At 35.6% G+C, this 20,143-nt stretch overlaps 1 protein-coding gene across 3 annotated transcripts; it reads left to right on the top strand.

The window, feature by feature from the left end:
- Positions 1–1,206: 1,206 nt before the first annotated feature.
- LOC110454295 (steroid 17-alpha-hydroxylase/17,20 lyase-like) lies at positions 1,207–19,747 on the top strand. Of its 3 annotated transcripts, none has more exons than XM_021503772.1 (12): positions 1,207–1,551; positions 6,998–7,117; positions 8,728–8,942; positions 10,273–10,350; positions 10,599–10,697; positions 11,521–11,614; positions 12,560–12,718; positions 13,077–13,288; positions 13,569–13,697; positions 15,117–15,221; positions 15,582–15,716; positions 19,080–19,747. In XM_021503772.1, exons 3-12 carry the CDS (start codon positions 8,753–8,755, stop codon positions 19,427–19,429), a joined length of 1,551 nt encoding a protein of 516 aa, XP_021359447.1. In that variant the 5' UTR covers positions 1,207–1,551; positions 6,998–7,117; positions 8,728–8,752; the 3' UTR covers positions 19,430–19,747. The 3 variants fall into 3 exon arrangements, with proteins under 3 accessions (XP_021359447.1, XP_021359608.1, XP_021359526.1); XM_021503933.1 differs by lacking the exon at positions 1,207–1,551 and adding an exon at positions 5,170–5,186; XM_021503851.1 differs by lacking the exon at positions 1,207–1,551 and having other exon boundaries at positions 6,773–7,117.
- Positions 19,748–20,143: the final 396 nt, after the last annotated feature.

Here is a 20,143-nt window from a genome sequence, read left to right as displayed (position 1 = left end):
CTTCCCCATGGACCCTCTACCAGGACAACCGTAATTCCGCCTCCCGTTCATAAAATCCTGGACTAGGACTATTGAAATGTTAAGTAACGCCTTATACCCTAGAATTTGGAATTTCTCGTTATTGGTCTACTGCTGTTAAGATCCATCCAATCATTTTAATATACCATAGACAATTAATGGAGAGAATTCGGCATAAAAAATGTCAAACCCTGACGTTTTAACTATAAAATATACATGCTCCAGATCAGGAACCGTTACATAAGTGCATTTCACAATTATTTTATGTTTTTTAGCAAACAAAAGGTCCATTTTTTTATTCTACGCCCTCTCTTTCAAATATCATAGAAACGCAGCTGTATACATCATATAAAGAACACAAAAGTTGTAAAATTACACATATCACAGACTAGTTAGAATATACATGTATCACAGTATGATAAATGCAGCTAATTTTTAAATTTAAGATATTTGCGCAGCACTTGTTTCTCACCTTGTTATTTGGATAGAAGAAGACCTTTAGACCTATATGTAAAACATGAGAGCCTCGGAATAACACCGTTCGTATAACCTTTTGATATTGGTATTCCGTCTTTGCGTATTGCAGAGTTATCTTCTCTTGGGAGCAGGTATTGATTGTTACGTCACTTGTTTGTGAAAGCAACGTCATCAATTTTTGAGAAAACAACGTAATTTTCTCACACAAACCAATGACGTAACAATCAATGCCTGCTCCCAAGAGAAGATAATTCTGCAATACGCAAAGACGGAATTGCATTGTTCTCATCAACATTTGATACAAACAGCTTTACATTCAGCACTTTCTACACAAATGCTATTACCATACATTGAGGTATTTAGACTCAATTTGTTGTCGTCCGTTCGTTTAATTGTACGTTCTAGATTTTGTGTCATTTTCTCTTCTCACGCCGTAGTTATGTCACGTCAAACATCCAGAAGGATTAAAAATGTCAATATGTGATGGCTGTGATTTTGCGAGAAGAGTCCAATGCTCAACAATTTGCCAAAGAGGTTAAATACGCCAATTACCATTATCTACTATTATTTCAGTGAGTGTCGGTCATATAAAACGATGTGTGATTTGAAATGTTAAACGAAAGGTTGAAAGTGCGTATAGAAATGTCTTTGACCTTAACACTTGCCACTAGGCATGCCTTTCCGTCTCCGCAACTTACTAATGTACGGCTTTCACGTCTGTTCGACATTCACAGGTGTTCGTGCTCTGCTCTGGACTTTTCACAATACGCACATTTTGCGTCAGACAGGATAGAAACGTCTTCTATTAATCGCGTTATATTTACTAGGGGAATCCGCCCCTAAATTGCAGTAGTATAACAAACTCACATGAAACAAAACAGAACGAACACGTATCACCTATGTATTTGCCGGCCTCTCTTATTCTCCATACTGTTCCAGTGACGAAGTCGGACGAAACCTATTGACAGAGCAAACAAATACGACCATATAAGCCGGAAAAACCTCCCAACACGGGTACACCTGCAAAAAGGACTGTACATGGAGCAGATATCAAAGGTAGGTTTATTGAACAAATTCTGTGTATAGCTGTTCATGATATACACAGATTGAAAATGAAATATATTTATGACCTATATAAATAGCTATTCAAGTTTCATTGACAAAAACAAGTAGTACGCCATATAGTTTTTGATAATGTACAAATATAAAACTGCTGTCTTGTTCCGCTCAGTTTAGTACTAACTAAATTTGATATGACCAAGTAGAGTTGTTTTAATAATTGTTTCGATTATGTATATGCATTAATAGCTGTATTGTTCTTTTCGATTTTGTAAATATTTCAAAGAACAATTAGGTTAATAACTACTTATGACATCATGATTGTTTGAAAATGGAAATACGACATAAATTCTAAATCATAAAGAAATAACGCGATTCTGTTATGCTGTATTGATGACAGAAACGGTTTGGTTTCGTAGAACATTCGAGTGGAGTCCGTTAAATTGTTCAGTAAACTTATATCAGCTAAGTCACTGCAACCATGAGTTTGTTTGTTTGTTGATTTGGGGTTTAACTTCCTAGAAAGAGCTACCTGCCTCGGACGGGCGGTTGGGGAGTTAAACGGAAGCATAAGCAGGAGAGAAAAACTGAGGTCAAAAACTGTGCAATTGAGCAGGAACTCAATTTGTAACACTGAATCATAACATCTGATTTCATGACAAAATTCCAAAAGCAATTGGTATTTGGAATCTATTGGACATTTGTCAGATTATACCTCAACAGGTTTTTGTTGAAAGTTGAGCACCAGTTACTTCCCACATAACACTACCTTAAACATAATAATTACATGCGTGTGTTTATATCCTCAGTGAATCAATACTGACAGTACTGTACTTAACAATTCAATTTTTTAATTCATTTTATTACCAAATGCACATTGCATATAGGCGTACAGAAACATACATATAGATAAATGCCATACGCGGTTGTAAGGTACCCGTATATATGTAGGCCAGCACGTCTGACCCCTCATGTTACATATGTACCATTGTAATGGGACCTTCCTATCGAGCAATGTTGTGTTTCTCACCTGTATAAGTTCGACATGTCCACGCGAGAGGTCAGTCAACCAGTTACAGTGCTAACACTTGCATTTATGACAGCTATCACCACACATATATTCTACAGATGTGCATTTATGACAGCTATCACCACACACATATTCTACAGATGAGCATTAATGACAGCTATCACCACACATATATTCTACAGATGTGCATTAATGACAGCTATCACCACACATATAGTCTACAGATGTGCATTTGTGACAGCTATAACCACACATATATTCGACAGATGTGCATTAATGACATCTATCACCACACATATATTCTGCAGATGTGCATTAATGACAGCTATCACCACACATATATTCTACAGGTGTGCATTTATGTGCACCACATTAAAACATAGACTGTGATGTGTCCTATTATGTAATAAAGTATGATTATTCAGACATCCCCGACGGTGCGGATGACACCCTAAGGCTATACGTTTTCTGATTAAATTTGAATGCTTGAAAGTCTAAATAGTGTACATTTTACTTTAAGTATTAGAAAGAGGATATATCTTCGTACAGTTTATCTCTGATGTTATATACACGCATGTTTTAACACCCGGAGATGTATGTAGACATTTCTATATCACCTCTTGAAAAAAAACAAAGCAAACGGAAAGCATGCGCGTTATAATTATTCTTAAACAAAACTTACCTCATATATTAATATACGGTAAACATCTACTGTCATGTTCGCTGAAGTATTTTGTTTCGATGTATATACTTAGGACTACTGTCACCCGTACGTGTAGGCGTGCGCGACTGACCTCCCCTTTTGACCTCGTGATGCTCAAGGTAATAGGGAATTGAATTGAACCCGTACGGGCTATACACAGAAAGATTGAATTTTACAAATAATCTAAAATAGGCAAAACTAGCAGATCAATTACGCTTTATATATTGAGATTACATTTTATTAGAACAGTTGAAGTATGGGTTTGCACTTGAGGCATATGTTGAAATCTAGCCTCAGCTTATTAATAGTGCTTCACGGCACATAAATTCACTTCGTATGATGTATTCTTAGGTCATCAAGGTCGGTCAGCCACTTATCCTAGTCATGAAGGTCATATTCAATTTAACATATTTGAGCATGTGTAAACTTCACGTGCATGCAGTACATATACCTATGTTGGTTGATTTGTTTTAAAACATCATTTATTTTCCCGTTTGTTTCTATCTAGTATTTTGTGAGTGAAAGTTTTCGAAAGTTACTATTTTCGAGACCGGAAAATGCAACCAATTAGCCGCATTAACATCGTTGAGTATAGGAACAAATAAGGTTATTGGCTACTAATTTTCAATAGTCAATGTAATATAGTTGGTGAAAAATTGTTAGGTTTGGAGAAGCGACTACAGCGGTTAGGCCTTCCCGAAAATAAAAGGTTCATCAAAACCGTCTATTGACATGTCTGTCTAAAAATCAATAATAACAACAGACCTACTAATACTCTATGCTGGAACAGAAAAACGATAAAAAGTATAACAAGTAGTTAAAATGTGTACTTAATGTCCCTTGCCTGAAGTTCAGCTGAAAATAGTTGGTGGTAAGGACTGATTACCGTGACAAAAGGGTCATGTGATCAGGTGCAGTGTCCTGCTACTGGGTCAAGGTTCTAACACGTTGTCAGACAGCTCTTCACAATTGACATGTCCTATGTTCCGTTGACACTGTCTTCATATGACTTAAGCTGCTTCAAGGACGTAAAACCCAAAGCAAACCGCCCTTAATCTCAAACGGTATTGCTGTGCTAGATATTGACACCCTGTCTATTTGACATTGCGTTCTAATTTATTATCAATTAATCAATCAACTTCATTGCATTTTTACATCCAATTTACAAGGATCGAGCTGCAAACGTCAAACAAACATTGATACTATATAATGGACAGCAAAAACTACATACTTATGCATTCTGCAAGCCTGCCTTCCTCAGTTCAAATGACTTTTTAATAAAGAGGCTTATTTCCTGCAAAAGCTGTGGGTCACTAGATGACAATATTAAAAATATTAATTTATGTAGATCAGGCAATGATGGGTTAATTTTAATTTTTTTGGTGAAACGTAGTCCTGATATTTAAATTTATTTTGCATTTAAATATAAAATGTACTTCATCTTCTACTGTATCGCTAAACTACATACTACATACAAAAAGGGGCATTTAAAGAAATGTTAAAATGCAAAACAACGAATGTCTTGCTTATCAAATCAGAAGTCGGCTTCTGATCCGTAAACAGTTACCTGCTGTCAAGTATTTAAGTTTCTTTTGTCGATGATTATTCTGTAAGATTGTTTTATTTAGACAATTAATATCTACCTACACCTGTACAACTAGTAAGACATATATGTATGTACATGTAACATGCAGAAATGTAGTTTGCTACGCAATATGTATTTAATGGGTAATATACGTGTCAAGATAAAGCCTGTGATAGGATTTAGTCTGGCACAGTGTTGATTGATGGTAGTATCGGAGATTGCATACGTCAGCGGTTTTTACCGTTTAGGGGTACGGTGTACTTGGCAATAGTAACCCGTTGTTATAATTGGTACTGAGGGTTCGCCCACGTGAGGTAAGTTGTGGGTTCTGTCCCCTGATCGAGACAAACCAAAGTCCTAATCATTGATACTCACTGATATCTAGTTGATGTCAGGTTTGAATGGGTGAACTGGTTTACTGTGATCGGAGTTAGTATCATGCTAAAAGATATGCATACGAATATTTAAAAAAAAAGTTTATGACAGGGAAGTAAACGTGCACGGGTTGCATATGTAAGCACTTTGAGTAAAGGATAAACACACCATGGTAATGGTTAAATTTGCAGTTAGAATTATGTTTGAATCACTAAGTTAACATTTGTTTAGTCAATAGTATTATTATTATTACGTATTCGAATTGAAGAGAGTCCACTCTTGGTGTATGATTCATACATCTGGGTCAAGTAAAATGCACTCTTATAATATTCCAGCTAGAAAATATAAGCATTATATTGTAAGGTTTCCTCGGTTAAAAGTTTATATGACAGGTTCTGATACAGGCTATAGGTGAGCTTTATACACCATTGTGATAAAGATTATAGAAGACTCGAAGTTTTATGACATGTACGGTAAATGCTTCAATCCGATTGAACCCAATATACAATCCGATTGAACCCAATATAATTGTTATCTATTGTCGTCTTGTTAAAGCAACATGCTTACATATTTCACCCGAAATGTAAATGTAAGGATCTATTGATAAACAAGTCATTTCATGTCTACTTCACATAACGGCATTGTATTAATACATATATACATCATATAAAAAATACAAAAGTTGTAAAATTACACGAATGCATATCACAGACTAGTTAAAATATACATGTATCACAGTATGATAAATGCAGCTAATTTTTAAATTTAAGATATCTGCGCAGCAGTTGTTTCTCACCTTGTTATTTGGATAGAAGAAGACCTTTAGACCTATATGTTAAACATGAGAGCCTCGGAATAACACCGTTCTTATATCCTTTTGATATGGGTGTTCAGTCTTTGCGTATTGCAGAGTTATCTTCTCTTGGGTGCAGGTATTGATTGTTACGTCATTGGTTTGTGTGAAAAAATTACGTCGTTTTCTCAAAAAATGATGACGTTCCTCTCACAAACATTTAATGTAACAATCAATACCTGCTCCCAAGAGAAGATACCTCTGCAATACGCAAAGACGGAATTGCATTGTTCTCATCAACATTTAATACAAACAGCTTTACATTCAACACTTTCTACACAAATGCTATTACCATACATTGAGGTATTTAGACTCAATTTGTTGTCGTCTGTCCGTTTAATTGTACGTTCTAGATTTTGTGTCATTTTCTCTTCTCACGCCGTAGTTATGTCACGTCAAACATCCAGAAGGATTAAAAATGTCAATATGTAATGGCTGTGATTTTGCGAGGAGAGTCCAATGCTCAACAATTTGCCAAAGAGGTTAAATACGCCAATTATCATTATCTACTATTATTTCAGTGAGTGTCTGTCATTGTAGAATTATATATCGCGTTTATATAAAACGATGTGTGATTTGAAATGTTAAACGAAAGGTCGTATAGATATATTATTGACATTAACACTAGTCATGCCTTTCCGTCTCCGCAACTTACTAATGTACGGCTTTCACGCCTGTTCGACATTCACAGGTGTTCTTACTCTGCTCTTTTCACAATACATGTACGCACATTTTGCGTCAGACAGGAAAGAAACGTTTTCTATTAATCGCGTTATATTTACTAGGGGAATCCGCCCCTAAATTGCAGTAATATAACAAACTCACACAAAACAAAACAGAACGAGCACGTATCACCTATGTATTTGCCGGCCTCTCTTATTCTCCATACTGTTCCAGTGACGAAGTCGGACAAAACCCATTGACAGAGCAAACAAATACGACCATATAAGCCGGAAAAACCTACCAACACGGGTTTTCTGTACACCTGCAAAAAGGACTGGAAATAGAGCAGATAAGGTAGGTTTATTTAACAAATTCTGTGTATAGCTGTTCATGATATACACAGATTGAAAATGAAATATATTTATGACCTATATAAATAGCGATTCAAGTTTCATTGAAAAAAACATGTAGTAAGCCATTTGGTTTTTGATAATGTACAAATATAAAACTGCTGTCTTGTTCCGCTCAGTTTAGTAATAACTGAATTTGATATGACCAACTAGTTGTTTTAATATTCGTTTCGATTATGTATATGCATTAATTGCTGTATTGTTCTTTTCGGTTTTGTAAATATATCAAAGGACAATTCATTTGGTTGATAACTACTTATGACATCATGTTTGTTTGAAAATGGAAATACGACATAAATTCTAAATCATAAAGATATAACGCGATTCTGTTATGCTGTATTGATGACAGAAACGGTTTGGTTTCGTAGAACATTCGAGTGGAGTCCGTTAAATTGTTCAGTAAACTTATATCAGCTAAGTCACTGCAACCATGAGTTATTTGTTTATTTGTTGATTTGGGGTTTAACTTCCTAGAAAGAGCTACCTGCCTCGGACGGGCGGTTGGGGAGTCACCGCCAAAAAGGAAGCATAAGTAGGAGAGAAAAACTGAGGTCAAAAACTGTGCAATTGAGCAGGAACTCAATTTGTATTTCTTCAATATCCCATAAACAGAGGACACGGAATCATAACATCTGATTTCATGACAAAATTCCAACAGCAATTGGTATTTGGAATCTATTTGACATTTGTCAGATTATACCTCAGCAGGTTTTTGTTGAAAGTTGAGCACTAGTTACTTCCCACATAACACTACCTTAAACATAATAATTACATGCGTGTGTTTATATCCTCAGTGAATCAATACTGACAACACTGTACTTTACAATTCCATTTTTCAATTCAATTTATTACCAAATGCACATTGCATATAGGCGTACAGAAATATACATATAGATAAATACTTTACAAATGTCTTGTACAATGTCGGAGAACATATGCAATAGATTTAATTCCATACATAATAATTACAAATTCATGGAATAGTCATAAGTTGGGGAAAACTTTAAGGTTTTCCTAAGGTAACTTAGCGGACTCTTTACACAGGTAGATTAAATACAAACATCTTCTGTTAGAGTCTCTGTTTGTTTGGGGTTTAACGCCCTGGCTACAGCTAGGGTCATATGAAGATGGTTATCAGTACAGGATTGAGATAAGATAAGATATACATCCTAGCTGTAGCAATGAGGGAAACCTATCTATTTTGGTTTCTTTAGTGATCTCTAAGCGGATGACACGGAAGGCAAACCCCGATACATTCTACAGGGGCCCACATTACTCTTATCGACTCTTATTAATATGCAGCGGGATACAATATACCTATTCTTCCCTGAACCTACAGTGGTTGTGCTTTATGAATTGAAAAGTAGGAAGTGAACTGCTTAGCGACAGACTTGCCAATATATAATGACTTCTTAAATAAATCAGGTCTTAAAGGTTGCATGCGCACGACTACATTTTTATCATATATGTTTACATAGTGAGCATGCAGTATGTTTTTATATATACTGATTCAACATATATCGAATTTCTAATTATGACTTTTGTCTCTGACAGATTCTGTGTTGTGAGTAAGTGAAGGATGGATTCCATACGACACATCTTGCCTGCTCACCTAGGTAACATGATGGACTATAGTCTTGTTACCACAAGCGTCACGCCTACGTCATGTTTCCTACTCTTCCTTGTGGTATTCATACTGTGTCGGTTAATAACCAAGCCCAAGTACCCACCCGGACCCATGGCCCTCCCGGTCATCGGAAACTATAAACGTAGGTAGAGGGATCGCTTAGTGTTTGGGGCTAGGGAACGAATCATGCAAACTGCATGTGTTATTCTCAAACATTAAGTCCCAGACCACTGGAGAGGGTCACATTAGTCGCCTCTCATGATATTAAAACCTGTCATCATATAGACATTTACTTTGTACCTCCTCTCGACAAATTGTGAATGGGTTCCGGGTTTGATTCGGCAACAAATTATGTCTTGCTTTGTATCTTTACATTTTACAACTTTTAAAATTGGTTTTATTTTTTCATTTTTTTCCCAGAGCTGACTGTTAAAGGATTGTAAAATCCTAATTTTATCAATCGAAATCTATGTATCATCAAAGAATTGCGGCAGGCTAAAAATTCCAAAGAAAACATACGTTGTCCAAAACATTCTTAACCGGGCAGTCCAATAGTGTCTTTTAGTTTAAGTGATTGTTCACTGTAAATTTCTTAGTGTTTTTATTATTTAGAATTACTTAACTTTAGGCGATTATTTGACATTTTGAAATTGGGCGCACAGCAGTTCCCAAACCCTCATTATCCCTAGGAATACGCCATGTTTGCATGCCATAAATGTACACGAATTGCTTTCAGCACTGTTAATATCAACATTCGGGAACTATGTCCAGACTAGGAAGCACCATTATTAGGAACAAACTTAAATATTTATTTAGGTATATATCGTGTTCGCCGCGGAATGCTGTCTTGGGTGCTTTCGGCATGTTATATTAGTGATGTAGAACTGCTCGTATAATTCGGCATCAGATTCGTGAAATCGCAAGGGGCAAACCCTGCCTCCAGCACCCATTCATTCATGCATGCATTCATGTACTACCTGCTGGAGAGTAGACTGATTTTCCTCTGTTCCTACGAGGATATTTAGGAAATGAAAAAATGGATCTGCAACCGAAATTTATTTCCAACGAAAATCATTTTTAACAAAAACGTATTTTTCAATCTCTCTAGCCTACCATTTTGTTGCGATGGCATCTCCCTAGGAACCCGGTTCTATACTACATTATACGAGTCAAAGAGATAAAATCCTAAGCAAAAGAAAAAATGGGTGAGTAATGGAATAAAAGGGGGGGGGGGTAAATCCATTTAACATTTTAGATGGGGACAAAAGAGCCAGTAACTCTATGTTCCTCATGTACATGTTTATGTTTGCACGAGGAACAATTCTTCCAGTGATATTGGGTATGATATATGTCTATGGCGATGACACACGGGTTTAACGGAGACAATCTTTAGAATTCCAATATTGACCCGTTACTGAAATTCCGCATTATCGGTTTCACTAATACAGACCTCATATTGTTCTTCATTGTAGTTTTGACAGACCCGAAAATACACGAGGCTTGTGCGCGTCTGTCTGAGAAGTATGGGCCTGTTGTAACAGTTCAATTTGGTAAGTTTGATAAAGAAACCTTAATCTATGGTGTGAATGTGTTATTTCGAAGGTATTATATATATGTCCGACTTCAGCAGAAAACGATGGTTACATTTTGGTTATTTAGTAGCTAATGTCCAATTACACGGACATCATCAGCTTTAACATGACCGAAAAAAATATATTTTGTTTCGGTCAATACAGGAAGATAAATATTCGTGATTCCGCCGTCTATCTTTGTGTATAACTGTCTTTTAATATACTAGGTCCTTCAAAAACCGTCGTTTTAAACAGCATAGAGACTGTGGTGGAGGCTATGGTCAAAAGGCGTGCTGACTTCGCAGGGAGGCCCCCAGTTCCGTCAGGTATGTATTATATCGCATACATCGATACCCTGACTGACCGACACATCCCTGCATTGGCTTTTTGATGATATTGTTGTTTCAAAAAAGTGTTTGGTTTTATTTTGTTTAACGCCCTATTACAATCTAAGGTAACAATTTTCTACAATTTAAGGACGTGCCTCTATTTGTCTTGTGTGAGCGTACAAGTGTATATGTTTGCTGCAGACAGGGTATGCTGGTGTACTTGCTTCCTTGTAATAGCGCGGATCTGAAGGCGACTTTATAGTACTATCTCACTGAAACACCATGCCGAAGGCACCTAGCACAGCATTCCGCCCGGTCACATCATACTAACCCAACCTAATGATGCCATTACTCTCAATGCTAAACATTTAAGCAGGGAATAACAACTACTATTTTTAATGACTTTGGTATGCCCAGACCTGGGGACAGAACCGATTGCCTTCCTCACCTGGGCGAACCATCAACATTAAAGCAAGAAGTGAGGTATTGCCAAACTAGGCGCAAGGTAGTAAGAAGTAGAAAGAAAGATAAAGATCCAAAATGTTGCAATGGGTGCAGCAGATTTATTTTGGTCGCTTTTGTGTCCCCAAATAGAAGGCGCAAAATAAAATCCCGAATTCTACAGGGGATGCCCATATTAGTCGCCTCTTACGATACATGCCGTGGGTAACAGCAAATATAAAAATGTCAAATGCAGCAATTGCTTTCTAAAGAAAGAGGACACAAAATCCCTAAATTCGCAATTTAGTGTAACAATGAGGTAGTATTATATATGGTAATTCCTCTAGTCATTGAGTTTCTTTGGCGTTCATTAATACAGGAATGACGTTAAGTGAAGGAGGGAAGGATATACTAATGTCACAGTACACGCCAAGCTTAAAGGTTCACCGCAAGATAGTCAGTGCTGCACTTCGGTAGGTGTCACTAAACTTACATGGGTGTGGTATCATTATTGCATATGTATGTATCATTATAACCTACGCGATGACGTACATGAGTTTTAATTCTAATCCTTGTTAGTCTCGATTTGCGTGAACAACATACTGAATCTCACTATGTACTTTGGTAAGAAACCACTGATTATGTTTTGTATATTCTGTTTAGGAAATAATTTAGAAACCATCCCCGTTTAACATTTCTTGTTACAAGAATTAACAAAAATGTAATCAAAATGTGATTATTTTGATATCATACCAATATGATGTAATCGTTCAAGCGGAGTTATTTCCCTTTGTACACTCTACCTAATGTTTTGAATTAAATGCATAACGTAGCTATACCAAATATTATGTATTTTGCAGGCCCAGAGAGATAATTTCATAGAATTGTACAAAATATGATATTATATTTTGACCACTGCTGTGGCAATGTAAAGAGTAAATTTTGCTCGCTTCAATTCCAAGTTGATTGACTGGAATATTTATAATGTCGTCTCAGAAAACAATTATCAAATATTGAAAAAATAGTTTTTGGAAGTTTATGTGTACATCTGATTTAAGTTTTGCGTAAGTTCGATATACAGTACAATCATGATAGAATCTTATTTGCTGAGAAATGTGTTCTTCAGAACGGCCATTCAAAATCGATCATGTCTGGATTAGAAAAGTTATATTCTCAAATTCCAGGAGAACGCGATAAGTACATGGTTATAGTTTTACTGCCATAAATATAAAATGCATCTGATCCTTGCATTACAACCGATCGGGTGACTGCCTGTTCAATTAAAATTGACGCATTATACGGATTTGTATTTTAATAATTAACAGTATAGGCTGCACAAAACTGTAAATGTGATTGAATTATGACAGCATATTTAGAGGAATTGCGTTATATTCCTACATGACAATTTTTGTTTACAGGAAGTACATCAAAGGTCCCTTCCTGCAGACGATATTAGAAAAGTCCATGGGACAATTTATCAAGCTGTTCGAGGAAACGAAGGGAAACCCTTTCATACCTCACGAATATATTGATCTGGCTCTGTTCAATATTATATGTGGAGTGTGCTTTCAAAAAGTGTAAGATATACTACAAACTTGATTGTAATCGACCTTTCATACCTCAACATTATTGAATCATATTTTTATAATCTATAAATACACTAATCTAATAAAATAATAAATCTATGGATCTGAATCTTAAAACCGTTTTTCAATACTTGCTCACAAGAGCAGATAACTCTGCTATACGAAAAGACGGAATACTGAGATCATTAACATTTCCGATCGTAAAGTTAAATATTTCTTTAAATTCTTTTTCTTCTTACATCAAATGTTTATCTAAATTAGTTCATGGTCGAATCGTAAGAAGTGCACCCATTGAAAGGAAATACATTCTTCCTCAATCAATAACATGCACAATTAATTTGGTGTTTAGATATAAATTTGACGACCCAAAGTTCAAGCATTACTTAGATATAGACAACCAGTTCGTGGCAGAGTTCGGAATGGGGCTCATTGAGGACTTGTATCCCATTTTGGCAAAGGTTTGGCAAAGTCAACGATACAAGAAAGTAGTAAGCTTATTTAGGGAGCTTCTTCACTATATCCATGAAGAGCTGGAAGCTCATAAACAAGATTTTGATGAAGGTTAGTGTTACATTTTGTTTTTAACTAAAATTTCTACATATCTCACAACTTATTCAAAACATACATTTTGTTTTTATATTTGAATTTATAAATCAACTACATGACAAAGTTCAATAAATATATCATTACATATTTACGTCGCTTCTTGTACACCCTGCATCTCTATATATCTTACTTTCCTGATGATGGCATACTCCATCAAACAAGCATTTTCTAACATACTGCCACTATCTCCCGAATTAAGTACAACAATTAATGAATGTTCATTTGTGCAATGAAGGGAACATCCGGGACTTTGCCGACTGCCTACTAATGGCGCGGAAAGAGGCTGAGAACGAGGAGGATGTAGAGATACTGAGTCAACTGACAGACGTCCATCTGAGACAAACACTCTCGGATACTTTCACGGGTAACGAGATTTCAGCCTTAAGTGTCTTAAATACCACAACTCTATCAAGATATTTAGTTTTGTACCGATGAAATAGTCCAACTGCAAACGGACTCTTTGTCATCGTTGTTTTAAAGTTTAGTCAATATAATGTATAACTTTAGCATAGCTTATTCCTGCAATATCGATAAGATTCACTGGAAAAAATATTTTCAAGTAAGGTAAATTTTGTATCAGCAATTCAGTTTCCGACACACTGAAGATTTGTTTTCTGCTACTGACTGTTAATTTTGAACTCTTTGCAAAACTTTGCTATCGTGTCATAGTGGCAATTACCTCTTAAAATGTTTAAGGCATGATGGGTGCCAATTTGGAGTGTTTAATGGCTAAAACGGATTAGATATTTTATCTATTTATGTATTTATTTGCTTATTTTATTATATTATATTATCTTGTTATTTATTCATTAGTATGGCTTGGCCCATCATGGTATGAAATGAAATTAAGGTCAGATTAGAGACCTTTCCGAGATATGGGGTAGTTAATTTTGGAACCAAGCTTATAAATGACATGATTTTGGCTAAATTGCATGTACATTTTGGAACCTTCCGTCATAATGCTGCGTTCATAATGCAGATAATAAAAAGGACTGTAAAAATAGCATATAGTTGAAAAGTTACTCTATACAGTAAACATCTAAAGGTGTTCTTGTTACAATACCAGAGTATTATTAAACTTCCATCAGCCAACATGTATAGCTTTGGGTTGTCATGGATGTATCAAAAATGTTTTTTCTGGATTTTTTTTGATAAATATATGTTCATGTCTGTTTGGTTTAGATGGATTTCTTATCTAAGCCTGAAATCTACTCTGGCCTGGTTAATTGCGTTTTTCTTCTCCAAGTATATCTTTAAAGAATTGTACATGACCTGTCAAATGACGCCATAGGAAAGATGTCCTGTTAATTTTAAAAGATCAATCCAGTTACATGAATGTACAGAATTATAAACTATCTTTGTTATATGAAGATAAGAAATTGAATTTTCATCGAATTAGACATGTCTGCGTTTGTTAATTTGTGTGTTTGTTAAATTTATTATAATTCATTTTAGAATACTGGTTCATCAGTATTTGGCCTATATATGATAACGAATATGTATCTTCTTAACTCCATATTTACGCCAATGGCTATCAATTTAACATAGTTGTTTAACTAAAAACTATTATTAATTAATATGTTTTGCTTACTTGCATATTTTATTTACATTTCAGGATGTGGTTTTTTTCATTCATAGTTCCTGCATTTTACAGATGTTATTGTATAACTTCATTTAAAGAAATTACATGTATTAATGTTGATACCTTATGAATCATTGCTGTGTTTGTTTTAATGTCTTTTCCGGTTCCGGTGACGTAAACGTTTCGCTTTTTCATTAACAGCGGCATTCGATACAACACGATTTACCATTCAATGGGCTTTATTGTACATGGCTGATCACCAGGACGTGCAGAGGAAAGTACAGGCCGAACTGGACAGGGTGGTGGGTATGTATCAAAGAACATGATGAGCCCACTCGATCAGGGGCTGGCTACATACACGGTATCAGAGGATAAGTATGTACGCAAGTAACAAAAATCTATGCCATGTTGAAATTACCATGATTGTCATGTTTTCGGTTACAGAGGAGTAACACAATTTGAGATCACTTTTATGTTTCCAAAATCCCATCAATGACCTGGTTGTATGAAACGCAATACGAGGAAGAAATTGGTGATAAGACGTTTAGTAGTTTATATATATAAATATCGTATAATGTTTTTAATTAATTTCAAAATATCGTGGCGAACTTAAGTAAATAAGATTATGGAGAACCTTTCTGCTAATTTCAAATACTGTTTTTACAGGACGTGACCGCCTTCCTCGAGTAGACGACCGACCTTCCCTTCCATACACTGAAGCCACGCTTTTCGAGGTGATGCGAATCGCCTCTGTTGCGCCACTAGGAATGCCACATATGACCATGGTAGACTCCTCTGTTGGTAAGAATCTAAATATTGCTTATTTAAGAAATAATCACCGCAGGTTTGTATCTTACGATAGAAATAACTCGGGATTTGAAAATGTTGCAAAAAGGATCAACTCATTCGTTAATTAAAATTTCCAACTTTTTCTCATCTTTATTTTATATTCAACCATTATACACGCGCACCCGGTGATTATTTCTTAAAATTGCAATACCATTTAATTGTATACTATATGTAGGTATCTCAAAACAGAGTGTCCTTGTCTGAATACGTCAAAGTGATATACTGCATATCAGAGTTTTCATTGTGCCAAGTGTCAAGTGATAGGGAAGTGTTGCCAATGAGATTTGTAAGGTTTGGAGAAAGAAAAAGAGAAGTTAGAGGTTCTTATGGTTTCCAATGGGACATGTATCAACTTTGGTTTCTTCACTGTCAGCCCTGCAGGTCACGGGTTGAAAAAATAAAATATATGCAAATCACATGATCTGAAAGGTACATAACTAAGAAACTCCATAATGAATGGGAATTTCAATAAATCTGCTGCAACCACTACTAAGTATTTTTAAGCCGCTCTTTGCGAGAGCCGAGCAGCTTATTAATTCTGTCCTGAGAACGAAATGACGGACCCACTTCCGTTCGGGGTGCGTGCGCATAATTCAGTCTTGCATGCTTCTGCTATATAGTTTCGTTATTGTAAATAGAAAGTAGAATCTCTGACACTCACCTGTGGGTTACATAAGGTCTTCTGATACTCTTCTCCAAATAATAATCCATACGTGATTGCTGAAAACAAAACGTTTATCTCCGGTGCATTCTACGAGTGTTGTGCACAAGTGCTCGGGTTCTGGAATATATGTGATATATTGTCGCACCCACTAGATATCGCACCCCCGTATACTAATAAATCATATCGCACCCCCTTATACTAATCATATGATTTATTAGTATAAGGGGGTGCGATATCTAGTGGGTGCGACAATATATCACATATATTCCAGAACCCGAGCATGTGGTGTTGTTGTGGTGAAATTCGTGCACAAGGTTTGAGCGTTTTAGCAACTCGGATTGCGGTCTGAGGAGTGTTACGCGTGTGAAACACATATGATTCGAGAAAGCACATGTGAAGACTGTCAAGCATTGACGCTGTCTGTAGAAGGAAGAAGTGTATATTTATACTTATAAACCGTATGAGTGATGAAGTATAACCTCTATTTTGATGTTTGAAACGGAAACGTAATATGACACCGTGCTTAAAGGTTGATAACGGTATTTAACCATCGTTGCTACCACATGTGAACTGTGTATGCTTATCAAACATTTCTGTAACACAGCATGGTATTTCTGGTGTATTGATTTGTGAAAGTGTAACAATTTAAGAACATGACAATAGCCACTGCTGTTTGACAAGAATTCGCGCCGTGTCAAAAAAGTATCCAATTCGGTGTATGGCAAATAATTCTTACGTTGTTGAAGTCACATCGAGGAATATAATTCAAATATATTCTAAGAACATTTGTGAGATTTTGTATATTCAATGACGGTAAATATAGTCGCTACATATATTAATAATTATTATTAATATGAATCAAAAATAAAAATAAATTAAAGGAGTACAATGTCTCTTTTCTCCATGCGTGTTTTCCCACTACTGTTAATTATTCTTCATTTCACAAGCACAAAATGCACCTATTATTTATTATCCATTCACCGATTGCCATTCTGCACGTAAATGCTCATTTCACATCATTGGAGGATGCTAATTAATGAAAATTACAACAATGCGTCACAATTAAGGAGGGTGAAAAACGAGGAGAGGGAGAAATGTTTTTAAGGCATCATTTAAGAGGCGATTGATTTTGAAAATCCCAAAGGCAACATCATCACATGACCTGATTTTCAATAAGCAGAATACAGAACACATGTCTGAGGTATTAAAGTAGATATTGATGCTCAATGTGATACATGTACTGAAGCAATTAAATTTAAAGTGGTGAGCGGCCGTAATGTCACACTGACATATTCGTTTCTTGCCAATACCTTTTGAACTTGGTGTTGAGCGTTCGCTTCAGCGACACTACATAAATCATTAAAGGTGTTCTTCTCACTGTGCTGTTCGTGACATGCAGCTTTAAATACAAGCGTTACAGACGAATTATTCCGATTTTAAAATAATGTGACTTAATGGGATTTCTCGCCCTGCAGTCTTCTCTATTGCATGACAATCCATATCTTACCTTAGCTGTCGCAATGACTTCAAATTATAACAAACAAAACTAGACTGGAGTAACAGAAAATCACTATTTTGGGGCATTGATCGACTCTTACGGGATAAAGGTCTTCAGATCTTGCAAAGGTACAACCTAATTGTAAATATGTTCAAATGGTTTGGTTTATGGGATATAGCGTCATTTAACAGGTAAAGTCATTTAGGAATAAACTGTCAAATATGTAATGTACGTGTACAACTTTATTATAAATGTGTTATAGGCATCCCTCGTATTGTATATACAGTCATGTACGTTATAGGAAAACTTCATTATGTGTACAAACTTTATTGTAAACATGTTATTACAGGGGAATACAAATAAGGCAATCACATTGGTAATAGTTTTTATATAAGGAAATTATTTTAAATATGCTATTTTGCATGTAGCAAAATACATCATATTAATGATACAATGTCATTATTAATATGTTACACTGTTCACAACAATTAGCGGAAATGCATGAAAACACATACATGTAGCTAAGGAACCCGGAAACCGGACAAAAGTTCCGTATTATTTTTTGTTTTGTTTTTGTTACTCCGTGTAAGGAGGGTTTATACGAGAGTGTTAAAAAGAAAGGTAAACAAATAATAAATAATAGTATGAGAGTGTGAAAAAGTGAGAGAGAAAGAAATGAACAAGTGTTGATTTGTAAAGAAAGAAAATAGGGAGTGTTTCATGAATTGTGGGTTGTAGCTGGGGCAGCCCATCCCCAGACAACCCACGAATGATGTATGCATGCCTGGGCTATTAAATGTATATATATATATATAAAATACAGGTAAAGAGTATACTGTAAACATTTTATTATACACGATACAATGCTATTGGTATTTGTTACAGATAAGGAGTATATTATAAGTACGCTATTATACATGATATAATGCTATTGTTATTTGTTACAGATAAGGAGTATATTATAAGTACGCTATTATACATGAACGAGGATACAAATGTCATTGTTAATATGTTATAGGTGAAAAGTATATTGTAAACATTTTATTACACATGATACATGTTACAGATAATGATAATATTGTAAATATGTTATTATACATGTAGGAGGATACATCATACGAAATGATACAATGCCATTGTTACTTTGTTACAGGTGGGTACACCGTACCCAAGGGTACCACAGTCATCATTAACCACTGGGCGTTACACAACGACCCGCGGCACTGGAAAGAACCGTCTAAATTGGACCCTGAGCGATTTTTGAATTCGGATGGCACGTTGGCGAGGAAACCAGAAAGTTTCCTTCCTTTTTCTGCCGGACTGAGGGTTTGTTTGGGAGAGTCTACTGCCAAACCGGAACTCGTGATCATCCTTGCCCTTATCCTACATCAATTTAACATTAAGCTGCCACCAGGTGTCAAAGCCGACTACTCGCCGGAGTGTACCGGCTTTATTGGCTACACAGCCAATAGATACAAAGTAATTGCAGAAAAAAGATGTTAGGTCTTCAGCATTATTCAGGCACTCTTACAGTCATTGGACGAAGTTTTGGGTTGTTTTGTAGAAAATTGACTACTGCTTTGAAAGTATCTATTCATATATTGTCATCACGCAGAACAAACAATTCCTATATGGATTACATCTCCTTTGATACATATATAAGTACGCTTCTGTCAACTTTTTTTTATATATTTGTCTCTTGTCGTTTAATTGAATAACAAGTATTTCTGTTAATCCAATTTGAATGTACCAAAAATAAATATAAAACAAAGACATTCTCACCTTGTGCAAATGTGATTAACAGAATATTATTAAATACATCCATGCTCATTTACCTTGTATTTAGTGTTGCTTTGTATATGCAGTTTGGCGGGGGAAAATTATCCCAATAACCAAAGATATATATGTAGCTCGTCCAACACATCTCACTTAGATCTGTCCTCAAAGTACATCAAAGGTTTAGACCAGCATTCCACTGCATGTTATCTTAATAGGTGAAACGTGTGGCTCTTCTTTAAGAAACCATGAAGAAACAAAAAAGGACTTACAGCCTTGTAGCAACACTTGGTATCTATCGCTAATTGCTCTAGTTAACTCATTACAGTTGTACTACTGTTCCCATATTACTTGTACTGATTTTAATATTAGGCAGATGACATAAAAATAACTCGTCTCTTAAAAGTGTAAGTAGCATACACTTACATAATTTTCTTCATA

This window comes from Mizuhopecten yessoensis, unplaced genomic scaffold (genome assembly GCF_002113885.1).
Source record: "Mizuhopecten yessoensis strain PY_sf001 unplaced genomic scaffold, ASM211388v2 scaffold83, whole genome shotgun sequence".
In the NCBI taxonomy this organism is placed as follows: Eukaryota; Metazoa; Mollusca; class Bivalvia; order Pectinida; family Pectinidae; genus Mizuhopecten; species Mizuhopecten yessoensis.
Note: the sequence above shows the minus strand (reverse complement) of the source record. Positions and strands in the feature narration are given on the sequence as shown.